A 15,945-nucleotide genomic window follows, 5' to 3' on the forward strand; every position below is an offset into this window, starting at 1 on the left:
GAAATGAAGTAAACTGTTATGGAGATAATTTAATGAAATTATAAGGAAATTGATAAATTAACCTCAATATTTCTATCATTCATAAATAAATTTTTAATGTAAATTGATTTAATGCACTTCCAATTTTTAAATATTTATTTCTCTTAATTATTTCTCTCTACTCTAACATAAATATCTTAAAATAGACGAAATTGTAAGTTTCCATGTATTTTACAATTTTGTACTTTATACTTAAATAATTTTCTGCCTAACTCCTTTCATTTAATAAAATTAAATTTTAAAGTTAAAAAGCTGCAATTTTAAACTTATTAAACTCAGCAGAGATGATTTATTTATTTCTGTTTGTTAATTATATTTTAATTAAATAATACTATGTATTAGTTTGACAGTTAGTGCTGATTTAACAGACTTTAACAACATTAAAAATCAGAGCATAAAACTTAATTTGTGTTAAACATACTCTAAATTATTTTTAAATTTTATTATAATCATTCATGAAAAATTTAGTGCAATTATATGTAATAATTTTTATAATTAAAAATTATTTATAGATATTCATTTAATATTCAAAAGTAATTAATGTTGGTAAACTATTTCTGTGTTTTTCAAGAATAAACTAATTATTTGAGGTTATACGTTAAATTTAGAGAGACACTTATTAGTAAAATTTTAAAATACTTAGGAATAATAAAATCTTGAAAATTAATTTACATAAAATTAATATATTTTCATTTTATGATTTTGTAAGACAATGTTTATAGATTAGTAGTATGATACCAATTAGCACATCAGTTGTTTACTATAGTTTGAAATGAATAATACTAATCTGAAATGTTATATATATAAATATATAAAATTCTATCCTAATATAATTATTTTGTTTTGTAGTGAAAATCTGATTGTATTCATTAAAACAAGAAACAACTACTGTCTATTAGCATTAAACAGTTTAATGCTGATAGACAGTAGTTATTTCTTATTTTAATGGATAATATTTTGGCATGGTGATCTAATCATTTTTTATACTGTATTCATTATATATATATAATGATTTGATTTTAATTTGGACAAGTGGAGAGCAAAAGTCTAAAAGCAGTGGTCTTCAATCAATGTGCTGCAGCACACCAATTGAGAATCAAAATACATTTTGTAATTTTTATCAGTATAAATAAAATCTTGATAAAATCAAATGCAGATCTTGAAATATTTTTCAAAAATATCTTTTGTGTAATTTCATAAGTAGACAATTCATTAATAATAATATATAATATTAAATATAATTTTAAAACATTTTGAGAATGTTCTTCTAAATAGTTTTGAAAAACATATACATTACAGTGGTTAGAATAAATGCTGTACAATTATATTTGATCTAATCTTTGAGTGATGTGCAATCTTTAAACTAATAAACTGTCTTCATTTATAATTTTTATAATAATAATAATAATCATCATCATCATCATTTACAAAACAAATTTACAGCAAAATAATTTATTTTATTTAACATTTAATCTTAGATATTTACTTGCTGTGTAATCATTAAATATATTATAATTAATTTCTTTTGCAATAATTTTAATATTAAAATAGATATTTATCTTAAAATAGTCAAATGTTTTGCAAAAGCTTCAGTTGCAAATATATTTTATCATAAAATCTATTATGTATAAATTTATTTATATTCTAATTCATAAGAGTAAGTTGATATTGTTATAGATCACATGTTCATTATCTCTCTAATTTATTCTAATTCTTAAACTGATAAACACAATTTGCATATTTCATGCAAGAAATGTTTTAATTAAGCAAATGACATCTTTTTAAAGTATATACTCATTTGCTAAAATTTAATTTACAAAATACAATATCTATTAATGTGTATCTTAAACAGTCATTACATAGTATACCATATATATAATGATGTATAAAGTTGTTAAATATTTTAAATTAAAACTTAAAGTATTTAACAACTGTTTAATTTTAATTAATTTTCTACATTACTACAAAGAAGATACTAGACATATTTCTGAAAAATAAAAAAAATTTCTAGATATTAATGTAATTATTATTCAAAAAAAGGATGTTTCTGCATTTTCTAACATATCCATAAAACTAATTTATCAATTCAATTTTGACAAAAGCCTGAATATAACGTCTATAAACTATGTTGATCATGCATCTTTATCAACATAAATTCTTATAAAACAACAAATTAAAGCATCAGACAGCTTAATTTAACATATAATATATAAAATGAGACATGTTTTGAAAGGAAAAATACTGTAATAGAATTATCAGCAAAATTAGTTTAAAAGTATTTAAATTGAAATACAGAGCCAATTAATAATTTTGTAAATTTTTTCCTCAAGACATGCAAACCTTACACAACTTATTAAAACAGGTCCTCAATTTAACCAGGTCCTTAATGGATAAAAAATTTTGTCCTAAAAGTAAATTTAAAACACTGTTTTTTTACTTGCAAACTGAACATGAGAAAAGGTTGGCCAATGAATCAATGAATATAAATTACTCACTTTACATTATATTACTTTATTCATACTTATCCATTATAACATTTTAATACATATTGTATATTATAATAATAAACATACATGTTTTTAAAATATATAGCATTCAACAGCCTTTTGGCAATAGCAGACAACCCTTACTCCAATCTGTCCATTAAATTGAAGACCTATTGTACAAAATCCTTGTTAAAAGTCAAACAATTTCTCAGCAGGCTATTGAACAATTCAATTACTTTTAATTAATTGGTAGTGTACAAAAGATAATCCACATTACGGTGCCAACATATCAATATCAATTCATAACAATGTCCTTTTAATCTCTAAAGCTAACTTTTATTGAAAATTATTTTTGCATCATTTTCCATAGCTTGCTATAATCATCATAAAATTCAAAAAGACAGTGCATAAAATCTACATAAAAATTCAAAGAGACAGTAAATTTGTATTTAAATATTAGAATGCTTTACATTAACAAAAATAAATAACCTATAAATATATAATAACCATAATTTAAGAATATGTCATTAATCATGATTTAAATAAATAATAATAAACTAAATGAAATTAAAATTAACAGAATAAAAATTTCAATAATGGTTTTAGAAATGTAAGTTATTAATGAAAAATAAAAATTCATTGTAGCTTCAAAACAAAAATTTTTTTAACTTATTTTATTATATGTAAAGCAATTTATGAAAAGGTACAGTACTTTTAAATCAAAAAAAGTAATTTTACCACAGAGTACAAAAATGCAATCTAAATGTAGTTGAAACAGTAAATTTTTAGGTTTCAATGTCAAATGTTTCTAGTAATGTTTGGCAACATTTTAAACTATAAACATCATCTTATATATTCCCCTTAACCTGTAGAATAAGATGCATTCAAAAAGTAAAAATTGATTTTTCCAACTTACAGTACCTTTTTATAGATTTACATCAAATTTGTTTATTTATATCATAATTAATGACCTACAGGGTAATTCATAAAGATGGAAACACCCTATAACTGAAAATGGGAAGTAATGTTTATAAACAAGAAAGTTTATATACATAACTTTCACTTATCATTAGTAAGTACAACACAAAGAACATTTCTTTTGTTATGTTAAAGAAACTTCTATGCATAACATTCATTCTTTGAGTTTGTACAAGCTATTCTGCACGGTTTATAAATGTAAAAAGTTGATTTATTGTTTCACAATATATTCTTGGAGAAATTTAAGCAATAAAATTGATTTAAAGCACGATTTAGACAAATTTCATCATTCCCTACAACTTTACAATTGGAAAATTTGATGTACCTGCTACAGTAAATAAGATATTTGAATGCCCTTCAAAATGAGTTGTCAATTAAAATGTCATGAATATAGATTTGTCATATATGATTTATTAATGACAAGTGCCATATTTACAAACATAACTTTCACATTTTCACCTTTTATAGGGTGTTTTCACCTTTATGAATCAAATTGTATACTTAAAATACTATAGTTATGTAATTTTTATAAGATTGCATTCATTTCATTCAGTTATAAATAATTTTACGTATATTTTAAGAGATTTTATTTGAACATAAAACAAAAAATTGGATAATTAAATTTAGTACCAATATCAGACATTATAATTTATAAATTATACTTGTAATGTCTATTTAATTTTAAGGATATGTAAGCTTTTCCCTTTTTAAATATATATCTAGCAATAAATGTTTTTTTTTAAACAATACATGCTAAAGATGTAGTACAGGATTTAAGTATTTTTATTCATAATAAGGCATAGATGAATGAGCAGGTAAAAAAATGGTAATAAAGTGAAATGGAAATTTTTTCTCGTAGTATTTTCGACACACCTGACAGACATCATGAGATGAATACAAGAGAGTTCTTGCTACACTTTTAAATATTTTAATCTGTTGTTTAGATAATCATCTTTCTGTTAACATACAGTTTTGTCATTTTAAATGTAATTATAATAGTTATCAATCCTGAATACAAAGATTATCTAGATTCTTGCTTAAATGAAATATTTATTATAATTTATATTTTATTCAAAGTAAATTGTAAAAAAATGTATAATTTCATAAAAAAGCTAATTATCAGAAAAGTTTGGAAATGAGAATAGAAAATAAATTAAATTATATAAATATAGTTTGATGATAAATTAATATATAATGTATAAAAATAAAAATAACAACAATGGATTTAAAGTAAATATATTTTAATAGTTTTAATATATATATTTATATAGATTTATATCTTTTAATTATATTACGAAGTATATAATTTTAATAACTTTTGTTGTTGTCAGTTTAAAAAAATATACAGAACAGTTTAAAATGTGTTCACATGTTAGAAAAGAAAACATTATATATGATAAAAAGAAACAGGACATTAGCCTAAAAAAGCACTCACAAATTTTAATATGTAGTTTATTATATAAATGAAAATAATCTTTTTAGAACATTTAAATATATATTATAAAACTGTAAAAATTAAATTTTCTAAGTTAAAAATGATAATGTACTGTTATTTTAAGAAATTAACTTTTACTGATATTACAATTTATAACTTAAAAATTACAAATTTAATATTATAATTTATATTTTAGTTTAAAGAGTTTAGTTTAAAATATTATATTAAAATATATATATATATATATATATAATGTATATATATACAGAAAAACAGTTTTGTTTCATTTAATATTAATTAGTAATTTCTTTAATTAAAAAGAAATTCAAACTGAAAGAAATTATCTTATGCCTGAAATGATAAAATAAAATAAAATTTGCTAAATATAAATCATTATAATATTTTTAACTTAGTTTTCATTTTGTTTTATTTTTGAAGCACTAATAAAATATTTTTCCATTCATCTTAAATATTTCAATAGTTGATTTCTAAATTATACATCATTTGAATTGAAGTATACTTAATTGTTTTCTAAAGTTAATATTTATTTTACTTAGTTACTCAATACAATTTTAAACTCTTGTGGTATGTAGAAAATTAACTTACATATATATTTTGACTTGAATGAGATAAGAAAATCTATCCAAACTTTTTAGGTAAGAGTTCATCTAAAAAAATGTAGGCTCTCCCATTAGAGGGGGGAAAAGAAAGAAAAAAGCTATCCCTCCATCAGCATGTTTGCAATTTTCTTCCAGAGAAAAGTTATTGTGTGATCAATGGTGCTGCGTGGTTCCCATTAACCAGGGAACTCCAGCATGTTAGCAGGTGCTAGTAAGCTTGTCTGTTCCCACGCTGTTCCAAAGGCAATACTGCATTCTTGAGAGACACTCCTGCTTAATCTGCAGACAGCCACAAAAACAAGTACACTATTCTAGTGGAAACGGTGCCTGCTCTTGTGAAAAGCAAGGTTGGATACACCTGTGTCTTCTCCTGGACTCTGTTCAGCTGATATCCACACAACATACATGTGAGCTTTTGCCTTGCACTATTTACTACAGTGCTCTTTCAACTAGCTTCTCCCCATTACAGAAACTTACAACATTCTTTCTTATCTCATCTTTTCCTTTTGATAACAAATGAAGTGTTTTTGCCATATGAATTATATTATACAAAGGAAAGAAAGGCATTAGAATAAATATTATTAAATCTATATTATTTATTAAAATAAAACTATTTTATTTTGAATTTTATAATTTATATTTTTTTCTTATAATTAATAAATAATATGAAATTTGCATTAGTGTATTTATTCTAAATGTACTAAAATTTATAATTTTACATAAAATTAACAAATTTATCAAATAAATTTTTAAATGATATAGCCTTACTTAATAAAAATGTCTAAAGATATTATGTTACAAAAAAAATAAAAAAAATAAATAAGGATTTGAATTAAAAATTTATATGCTAAAAATAATATTAATTTAAAAATCAACACCATTATCAGTTATTAATTATTATTGAAAAATTCATTTTAAAATTAGCTATCATCAGTCTCTCTAATTTTAAATTGAAAAAAAAACTAAATACATTATAGTTTACATAAAATTGAAAAAATTATTTATAATTGACTTATGATTTTATTTTTTAAAATATAATTAGAATTTAAAAAATTATTATTAATATATATATATATATATATATAATGATAAAAATTATACTAAATAATAAAATCAAAATTTAGAAAAATTAAAATTATTATAAATATTACTTTAAAAAATTAGCATTCTTAATTAAAATTAATCAACTAATAGGAAATAATACTGTTAATTATTTCAACACAATGCACATTGAAAAATTAATTCATGTTTGAAAATAAATATTTTTTGATTAACTGTTTTAATAAAAATTCAAATAATAACTTATTTATGCAAAATCACAGCTTACAGTACTTGAAAGTTGTTAAGAGTCATGTTGTAGAAAACAACCACAAAACCAATGTGCACTATTTCCCACACTGCAATGTCAAACTGTCAACAGCATTTCCCTACCACAGAAGGCCATATTCCCTATGAGAACCGCTACTGTCGCAACAGAAGGTGACGGAGTTAACCTATACTACTACATACTGTTGGCAGCAGCCACTACTTTTCACATGACACAACTGAAATTTTAATGCTGACTAGCAGATACGATGAAGAGAAAACCAGATGTTATCTTACCACTGTAACTGTAAGGAAGGTGGTATGCAGGATCCAGGAAAGAAATACCACAGTCATCGAAAGCAAAGTCGGTACGATGTGCCATGATGAGAGAGTTCACCAAACTGCTGCGGGATTGCACAGCAAACACAGCCAAGCTACTACCAGATCCCCTTTCCTATGTTGTACTTCCAGATGAGAACAGAAGGTAAGAAGAGTAAATGTGCCCCCTTCTATAGACACACTGCTCAACAACTGTGCAATCTGCATTGGGAATAGCGTGCTGGATGTAGGGGGTGTCACTCTGTACTGCAGGTCTATCTCTCAGAGGCTTGCAATTAATTATCACAGTCCACCTGTGAGTGCCTAGAATTTTCCCACACACTAATCCTGTTCAGACTATCCATGTTCCGAGGCCAAAGTCCAGCCTTTCTGGTTTGTTGCTGGGAAGGACAGGCTAACTGAGGTATGAATTTATTTCTAATGGCATCTGATTATTTATTTATGTATTATGTAAAAACCATGTTAAAATTATAACAGTTTATAAACAGATAAAAATAAAAAATAAATAGTTTATAAAAGTATTACTTAATTTACAATTTATTAAAATAAATAAATATAAATTTAACTTAATTTTTTTTATTACAATTATTATTATAAATATAAATACATTTTAAATTTTTAAGCAAATTTACTTTCTTATAAAATAAAACTGAAAATTTTAAATTACCTATAAACTTCAAATCAAATTAAAAAGATAAATATTTGTCTAAAATACAGATAATTTTTAATTATAAATTATTGTTATCATAATTATATCAACAACCTAACAGCTAGCTTTTAAATTACTTTAATTTTTTTTTCTGTTATTAATATTTTATTGATTGCTATTATTTTAAACAAATTATTATTATTATTTTCATTAAAAGAATATGAGAATATTATAAATACTTACAACTTTTTTATATGATTAATAAAATTTTATTGTCAATATTTTAAAACTCTTAAATAACTTTTTATTGTAAAACATTAATCAAATAATAAATAATTATCAGATTAAAAATAAATAAAAGTTGGGTCAGGTTATTTAATTTTTGTAATTTGTACATGTAAAAAGATAAACCAGCTAAAATGAACTCTAACTTCAGAATAATTTTGTATTGATAACCAATAAAATCAAAACTAATGGTCTAACTGGAGATAATTTTATTACTAATGAATAGGAAACTGAACTAAAAGTTGCTTCAACAGGATTAAATGTATTATTTTTAAATTCAAAATTTTTGTCAGCTTTATAACAAATTTTATCGTATAAAATTCATATAGTAAAAACTAAAATTTTTAAATGATTGAAAAATTCTCATCAATAATAAGCATAAAAGTTGAATATTTAAATATTTAATTATCAATTATATATATATATATATATGTGTGATTTAGTTAAATATTATCTTAAATTTAGTAAATTCATATTAAGTTTGAAATTATTTAAAAAAATCAACTCATTTAAATCTAAATGGTTAATTATGGTATGTACTACATAGAAATTTTCTTATTTAAGGAAAAAATGTTCATTAATTTATTAAACTAATTTTAATATATTTAAGTAAAACTTGTAAAAAAGCCTTGTGAAATATCATCACTTGTTTGATAATTGTACTGTTTATAATAATTAGTCCTATGCAATAAAGTAAAGTTTTTATTAATTTTTAATATTATAAAAATGTAATATTAATTTATTCATGATAGTTGGTTTTAAAAATTTATCATAAACTATTATTCTAAAAAGAGGAGGGAAAAAAATCAATAAAATTCTATAAAAAGGTAACCAAATGGTAAATAAAAACTAGATATTATCTAGCACTAGAAACAGCAATTACTATAAATTTATGACAAATATAAAAGAAATTATCATGAAAACATAAAATTACAGTATCAGTTTCAAAAATGTTTACATTATAAAATATTCAATGAAGAAGAGATTTGAAATGTTTTTTAGTTCCAGAAACAATACATAAAATTTATCAAATAATGAATTATTATAACATCTAATTGCTATTTTTTACTTTTAGGCAAAATTGTATATTTTTCTAATATCTGGTCTGTTCATTCTTTTTTAATTCTATTGTTTTCTGTGCATAATATTCTGTAAAACTCATTCATGAAAGAAAAATTAAATATTTACTTTTGATAGAATAAATAATCATATGATGTAGACAATTTGTATAACATATACAGACCATTTCATATGGAGAATTAACATTTTCCTTTTCGATATTAAAAAAAAAAAAAACTATTTTCCAAAACATATATTTATTTAATTCAAATCTCAAAACAAATATAAAAACCTAAGGTATTATTCATGAAGATCATGAAAATAATATCTTAAGCTTAGGTGATCAGGGCTTATTAAAGTTTTCCATTTGCAACCTTATTTTACCCAAAAGAATTTTACACAATTTCTGTTATATAGGTATATAAAATAGATATACAAATAAACTCATTTAGTGATACTAAATCATAAAACAATTTATTCCAAAACAGTTTTTTGATACATATATTATTTTACCAATTATTGAAGATAAAGCAAATTTGCATACTGATGAGATGGATGTGCTTGTTTATTTTTATATAAATAATTAAATATTGGCTGAATACAAGAAATGGCATTTTCAATGTTTTTTCCAGATTTATCAATATTTTGATTTTATAATTGTCATTACTGAAAATGCTGCTATGTATAAATACATAAGATAAAATTTTATTGTTGTCAAATTTTTCATGACCCCTACATTCATTTACATGACTCCCTTTTGTGGTCACGACCACAGTTTAAGAAGACCTGATTTTGATCAATATTTCTCAACTTCTGGATTAAAGTAGATTACAAAAGGAAATTTATTTCATACCTAAAATTAACACATACTTTTAATGTAAAGTGGTACCTTGTACTTCAAATTTAATTTATTTCAGGCAGCCATTCATACTCCGAACTGTTCAAAGTCTGAATCAATTTTTCCCTTTAGAAATAATGAAAAATGAATCAACCCACTCCCAGGGCTTAAACAATACCCATTTTGGTAAATTTAAAGCAGCAAATATGCATAATTGAAGGCAAAAATAACACATAAATACCCTAAATAATAAATTAAAACATGAAAACAATAAATAAAATACATAATAGTATGCAATTAGTAAATGCAGTATTTGACTTTGGCATCTTAAATATGGGGCCATCAAGGTGTACTAGTTTCATGCTTCACAATAAGTTCCTTTATCAACTCAATCATTGATATAACAACCTTCCTCTTAAGTTTTGCTGCTTCCACACACTTCTCCAATGCCACTATTAACAAGTAGGGGTTATATTGGGTTGAAAAGAAAGTTTTTTGTGTATTTTTAACAGCTGTGGTTACTTAATATAAATGTGTGATTTAATTACAACAGTTGTGAAATTTAACACATGATTATTAATGTGATATTGTATTCCTTATTTAAAAGCTTATTTTAGACTTTTTACTTTAGATTTTGTTTAAATAAAATAAATTTGAATGTCTTCAGATAAAAAGCATATCAAACATATTACAGTATAAGTTTCAGAAAGGCTATAATGCTGTACAAATAGTAAAAAAGATTCATTATGTGTATGAGGAAGATAAATTTCAAATGTGTCAAATATGGTTTAAAAGTTCCATTCAGAAAATTTTGAATTAAAAGATACAAAATAAATGGGGCACCCAAAAGATGTCAAACAAGGGAAAATTGCAGGAAGAAATTGTTAAAAACGAATGAATAATAATACAAAATATGTCAAAAATAAAGTAAAAAATATGCATTGAAAATAGTGTGAAAAGAACATACAGCAAGAACATGAGTGAGAGACAGCTTGGGTGCCCAACAGATGGCATTTACACTTCAAGCACATTTTCCACTGTGCACAGTTTGAACTTAGAATTGATCAAAGTATGAGGTACCACTGTATTAAGAATTAATTTAACTAAATTTTTTAATTATAAAAAATTTAGTTAAATTAATTTTTTATAATTAAAAAATTTACACACATTTTTAAGTTTTTTAAAAAGAACTAAAGCCCAATGATAAATAATAACAACAAACTAGTTTTATTAAAACAGAAAATTTATCTATCACTTTGAAAACTTTTACATTAAATCACAAAATGGTTTCTAAAATTTATACATGTTAGATTTAGAAAAAAAATGAAACTAAAATGTTACATAATATTATTTTTTATTCATATTTTACAGAGCAATTTATGCCAAATTTTAATAAGAAAAAAATATTTCATTATTGAAACTTTGTATTTCTTTTATTCTAGTTAAAAAGACTGAAACACTGCACAAGAATATCAAATGAACTAACAGTTAAATAATAAACAGAAAACTGGCTATAAATCAATATTAATACTTTAAAGTCAAATGTTGATAAAAATAACCAGTATAATTTGTAAAAATCTTTTGTCTGAATATTTTTAGGATACAGGGCTCTCATAATTAGATATTATAATTAACACCACAAAACAATTTTTTAACTTTGTTCTATTCTTTTATTTCTATTTCTAAATAGAATATTTCTAGCTAAAACTGAATTCAAAATTTGAAGTTTAGCTAGAAATATATGTAATATTTGATACTTGAAGGTAAAGATTAATAAGAGCTTAAAAATTGGTTTGTTGATAATTATAACCTACAATGAAAAGCAGTATTCTTAAAATGTTTTAACAGAAGAAAAGAAGACTTCTCCAAGTTAAAATAAATATTTTTATTGTTTTTGAGAATATAACAAAGCTAATGTATTAAATTAGTTAAATCAAAATGTTATGGATTTTTTGTTATATGTGATATTTTTATTGAATTAAAAGCTTAATTACCTGTATCTGACATACTAACAGGAACAGCATTTCTAAGTCCATTTTCAAATGAGTTATCTTCTTGAGAAAGATTTCTGTAATGAGCAATTGATGCTGCTCCTAAATGTGCATCCATATCTACAGGTCCAAAACGTCCAACAGATCTATGGCTAGATAAATCAACAGGACTACTTTCATAACCACTGCCACGATGTTCTGAAGAAGCATTATGTTGTGTTTGAGAATGAAGTAAAGAGTTTGAATTATGATGTCCTAATACATCTCCATTAATTTGCATATGATTCACAGACTGTTGAGAATGTTGTGACTGACCAAGTTCCATCATCATGTTCTGTCTATGATTATTAGAATCCTATAAAATCACAAATAATAAGTATAAATATAATCATTAATGTTAAAAATGAAAACAAAATTTAAAAAGTATATTTTAAATAAAATTGCATATACATTAAAATAATATCTTCAGATAATTTCTCTATATATAAAAGTAACCTTATAAACAACTAGCAATAGATTATATTACTTCTAAATATGTTTAGAAATTTGTGATTTTGATTTTTTTTTACCTTTATAAAATAAATCTTTTCAAATCATAATAAAATAAATAAAAATATTTGAAAATTATTATTGTCATATTTTCGATCAGAAAATAAAAATCTAAAAGTAAATAATGTCAAGCATTGATATGACATTTTTTAATTTTGATTTCTTATTCAATAATAAATGTACAGTATACACATTTATTATTTTGTGAGTTTGTTTCTGTGGGGGGGGTTCTTTTTTAGAAATAGAGCTTTCTTTATAATATATAATAATTTTATTTATTTTGCAACCTCTAAAAAAATAAAAATTATGGCCTTTAAACAGAAAAGAACTTTCTACTTGTGCTGCTACTGCACATGGTAAATTCATGAAGAATGCACTAATGCATTTTATAACTTTTATGTTTGCTTTAAAACACTTTCAAAATCAATTACACATGTCCAATAATATAAATGATAATTATATTTGTTTCTTCAGTTTATTATTAAATAGCATTATTTTTAAGCTACTGATATTTATATACTTTGAAAATGGTATAAGTCATATAGTATTTTATTCATAGTATATATCTAATATTGCCACAGGGTATTTGGAAACAGTTTATTCTTTTGCAAAATTGATATATTTACTTAAACAATAACTTTTGTCTACAGTAAATATTAAAATAATATTCACTTAAAGCTAAAGATTGTTTAATAATTAAAGTTTTTATTCAAAAACATTAAAAGGTAAGAAAACAGAAGTATGAAAATGTGTAAAAAAAGAAAAAAAAAAGGTCAACATTACAATGTCATGCAGAACTTAACTAAGAATGAAAGTATCGATATTAACATAACATAAATAATACATAAGATCTTTTTGGACTAAAGTGTAAAATATATCAGGATTATTTAATTTGAATTATTTTAATTACTTAAATCGAATTTTTTTTTTGATATTTTCAGTTCAGTTATTTTACCAAATACTTTATCATACCAAATATATAAATTTCAATCAAGTATATTTAAAATACCAATTTTACAATATGAAAAATACATTAACTGATAAATAAAATAATAATAATACTTTTTAAATTCAACAGTAAGATTATTTCATTCTTTAACTTTATTGATTTTGATATAAGATAAAATCATATTAACTATAACTTATTAAAATAAAATTACAGCGTATCCATCTGTAGTCTAAATAGATAGTTTAAGTTAATTTAAATGTGTGTTCTAACACACATTCATTCTTCAGTAGACATAAAAACTATAACTACATATAATTGAAATTTTAACAAAAGAACTTTATAATAATATATTGTATATACTAAGGTTTTCAAAATAATCCATTCCACTGAAATGTAAATTAAAACTCAATTAACACTCCACATAACATAATTTAGAAAAAATAGTAAGTTTAATTAAAAATACTACCCCTGAAAATTTGATATGTAATCACTTTATACAATAATTAATTTTCTTACAAACGTTTTAATGAACTCTTTTACATTCAAAAAAGGAAAATAAAAATAAATTAAGAAAAAATTTAAAGTTTATTTATATTCTTTAATACTTTAAAGCATTTATATCCTAAATTTAACTTAAATTTATCTTTGTATACTAGTACATTTATCAATTAACAGGACTTATTGGTTGATAGATAGATACTAAATATGTTTAGAAATTTGTGATTTGTGACAGGTGAACTAAATAAAAAATATTATTTCTGATCTGTAAGACTAAATATCTGCATCCATAATTTTCCAGTATAATAAGTCCTGTTAATTGATAAATGTACTAGTATACAAAGATAAATTTAAGTTATGATAAAGGACACAAAGGCATAATAACTAAACATTTATATCATTTTCACTTAAAACTAATTCTAAAATTTATTATATTTCAACCAATAAAACAATGACACCTTCATAATGCAAGAAACAGCAAATTAACTTAAAACAAAGCTCAACACTGTTTTATGTTTTAATACAAAATAAAATAGTGTAAGCATGCTACATAATAATAATTACTATTTGTCTGGAAAATGACAATATGAAAAATTCATTATTTCTAATTTAACATTAAAAAAATCATTGAGTATATTTTAATAATTAAAAAAATATATCACTGATAAAATTGAATTAAGCTTTAATAATTCAGTTAGTTTTAAGAGGATCAGGATTATGTAATTCTATCTAGTAACACTACATCTAATCACAATATATCTAATTATCTAAGCATAGAAAATCACATTTAATCAACCAAAAACAAACCAGTACTGTACATAAGGAACATTCATCAACCATACTTTCAATTTCACTTAGCAAGCTGACATATCATCCAGTGGTATGACATCAATAACATTGAACTATGGATGATAGTTTAAAATATAAAATGACACACAAGGAAATCTTAGGAAAGTGAAGAATGATGGAACTTCTACATAAAATGCTTTAACTAGAACTTATGGAAGTGAAGACTAGAGAACTCTAATTACACCTATATCCAGGTGACTTTGCCCATATCCTTGGATATCAAGAGCATACTATAGCAACATCTTTAATAAAAAAAGTATTCTCTATTTTAAAACTGAAATTGAAACTATATCCAAACAAACTAGGAATATATATATAGGTAAACTCTCTTAGGCACAAATGGAAAAGTAAACTTTTGTAAAATGTTCAGCATTCATTTAGCCTGTTCTTCATATAAGTAAATGAATGCATTTGGTCATTTACTTGTGCATTGTCAGTCTCCATCAGGATCCACACAACATTAACCTTTTATCAAGATGTGTCACAATTATCATAAGATTCATGTAGTCCACTGTTTGGACCTGATTTCACTACTGGCAAAACCTTATATTCCTAATTTCCACTGTATCAGTAATCTAAAGAATCCATATTTTTATGCATTGATCTGATACTTTTAAGCCTTTTTTTCATTCTTATTATTTTCTTCATTATATATTATCAATAAACAATTTTAAAATTTTTTCATTGCTTGGATTCTGATCTAAATTTCTTAGTTTATTACATGTTCTTATTTTTGTTATTTATTCAAAAATGAAAAATAAAATTCATCAAATAGTAAAATATAATTCTGGGATTACAAAATTCAACCTCAAAACTATATTTATTTTTGAATAAATTGGCTGGAATGTTTTATTCATTACAGCCTCAGCCTCTTTAGTATTTAATATCTTTGGCTAATCTCTTCATTTAAAATCAAAATCTGCAAACAGTACATTTTGGATACAATGCAATTACAAGCTAATGAAAATCATATACTGTATTATCAGTCCCAAAGATTAAAAATAAACAACTCAACAGGAAAAAAAAACTAAATTAAATTTTTAAAAAATTATTATATGTAGCTTAAACAAGCAATA

General features: G+C 23.0%; 1 protein-coding gene across 3 annotated transcripts in view; it reads right to left on the reverse strand.

The window, feature by feature from the left end:
- Su(H) (recombining binding protein suppressor of hairless) overlaps positions 1 to 15,945 on the reverse strand; it is a 119,462-nt gene that overhangs the window by 24,431 nt on the left and 79,086 nt on the right. For all 3 annotated transcript variants that reach the window (XM_067280051.1, XM_067280050.1, XM_067280049.1), the window contains one exon: positions 12,028 to 12,379. In XM_067280051.1, the coding sequence (XP_067136152.1) occupies positions 12,028 to 12,355 (328 nt within the window). In that variant the 5' untranslated portion in view covers positions 12,356 to 12,379. The remainder of the gene's footprint in view (positions 1 to 12,027; positions 12,380 to 15,945) is intronic.

Source organism: Centruroides vittatus, unplaced genomic scaffold, assembly GCF_030686945.1.
Source record: "Centruroides vittatus isolate TY-2023 unplaced genomic scaffold, ASM3068694v2 contig_880, whole genome shotgun sequence".
Lineage (NCBI taxonomy): Eukaryota > Metazoa > Arthropoda > Arachnida > Scorpiones > Buthidae > Centruroides > Centruroides vittatus.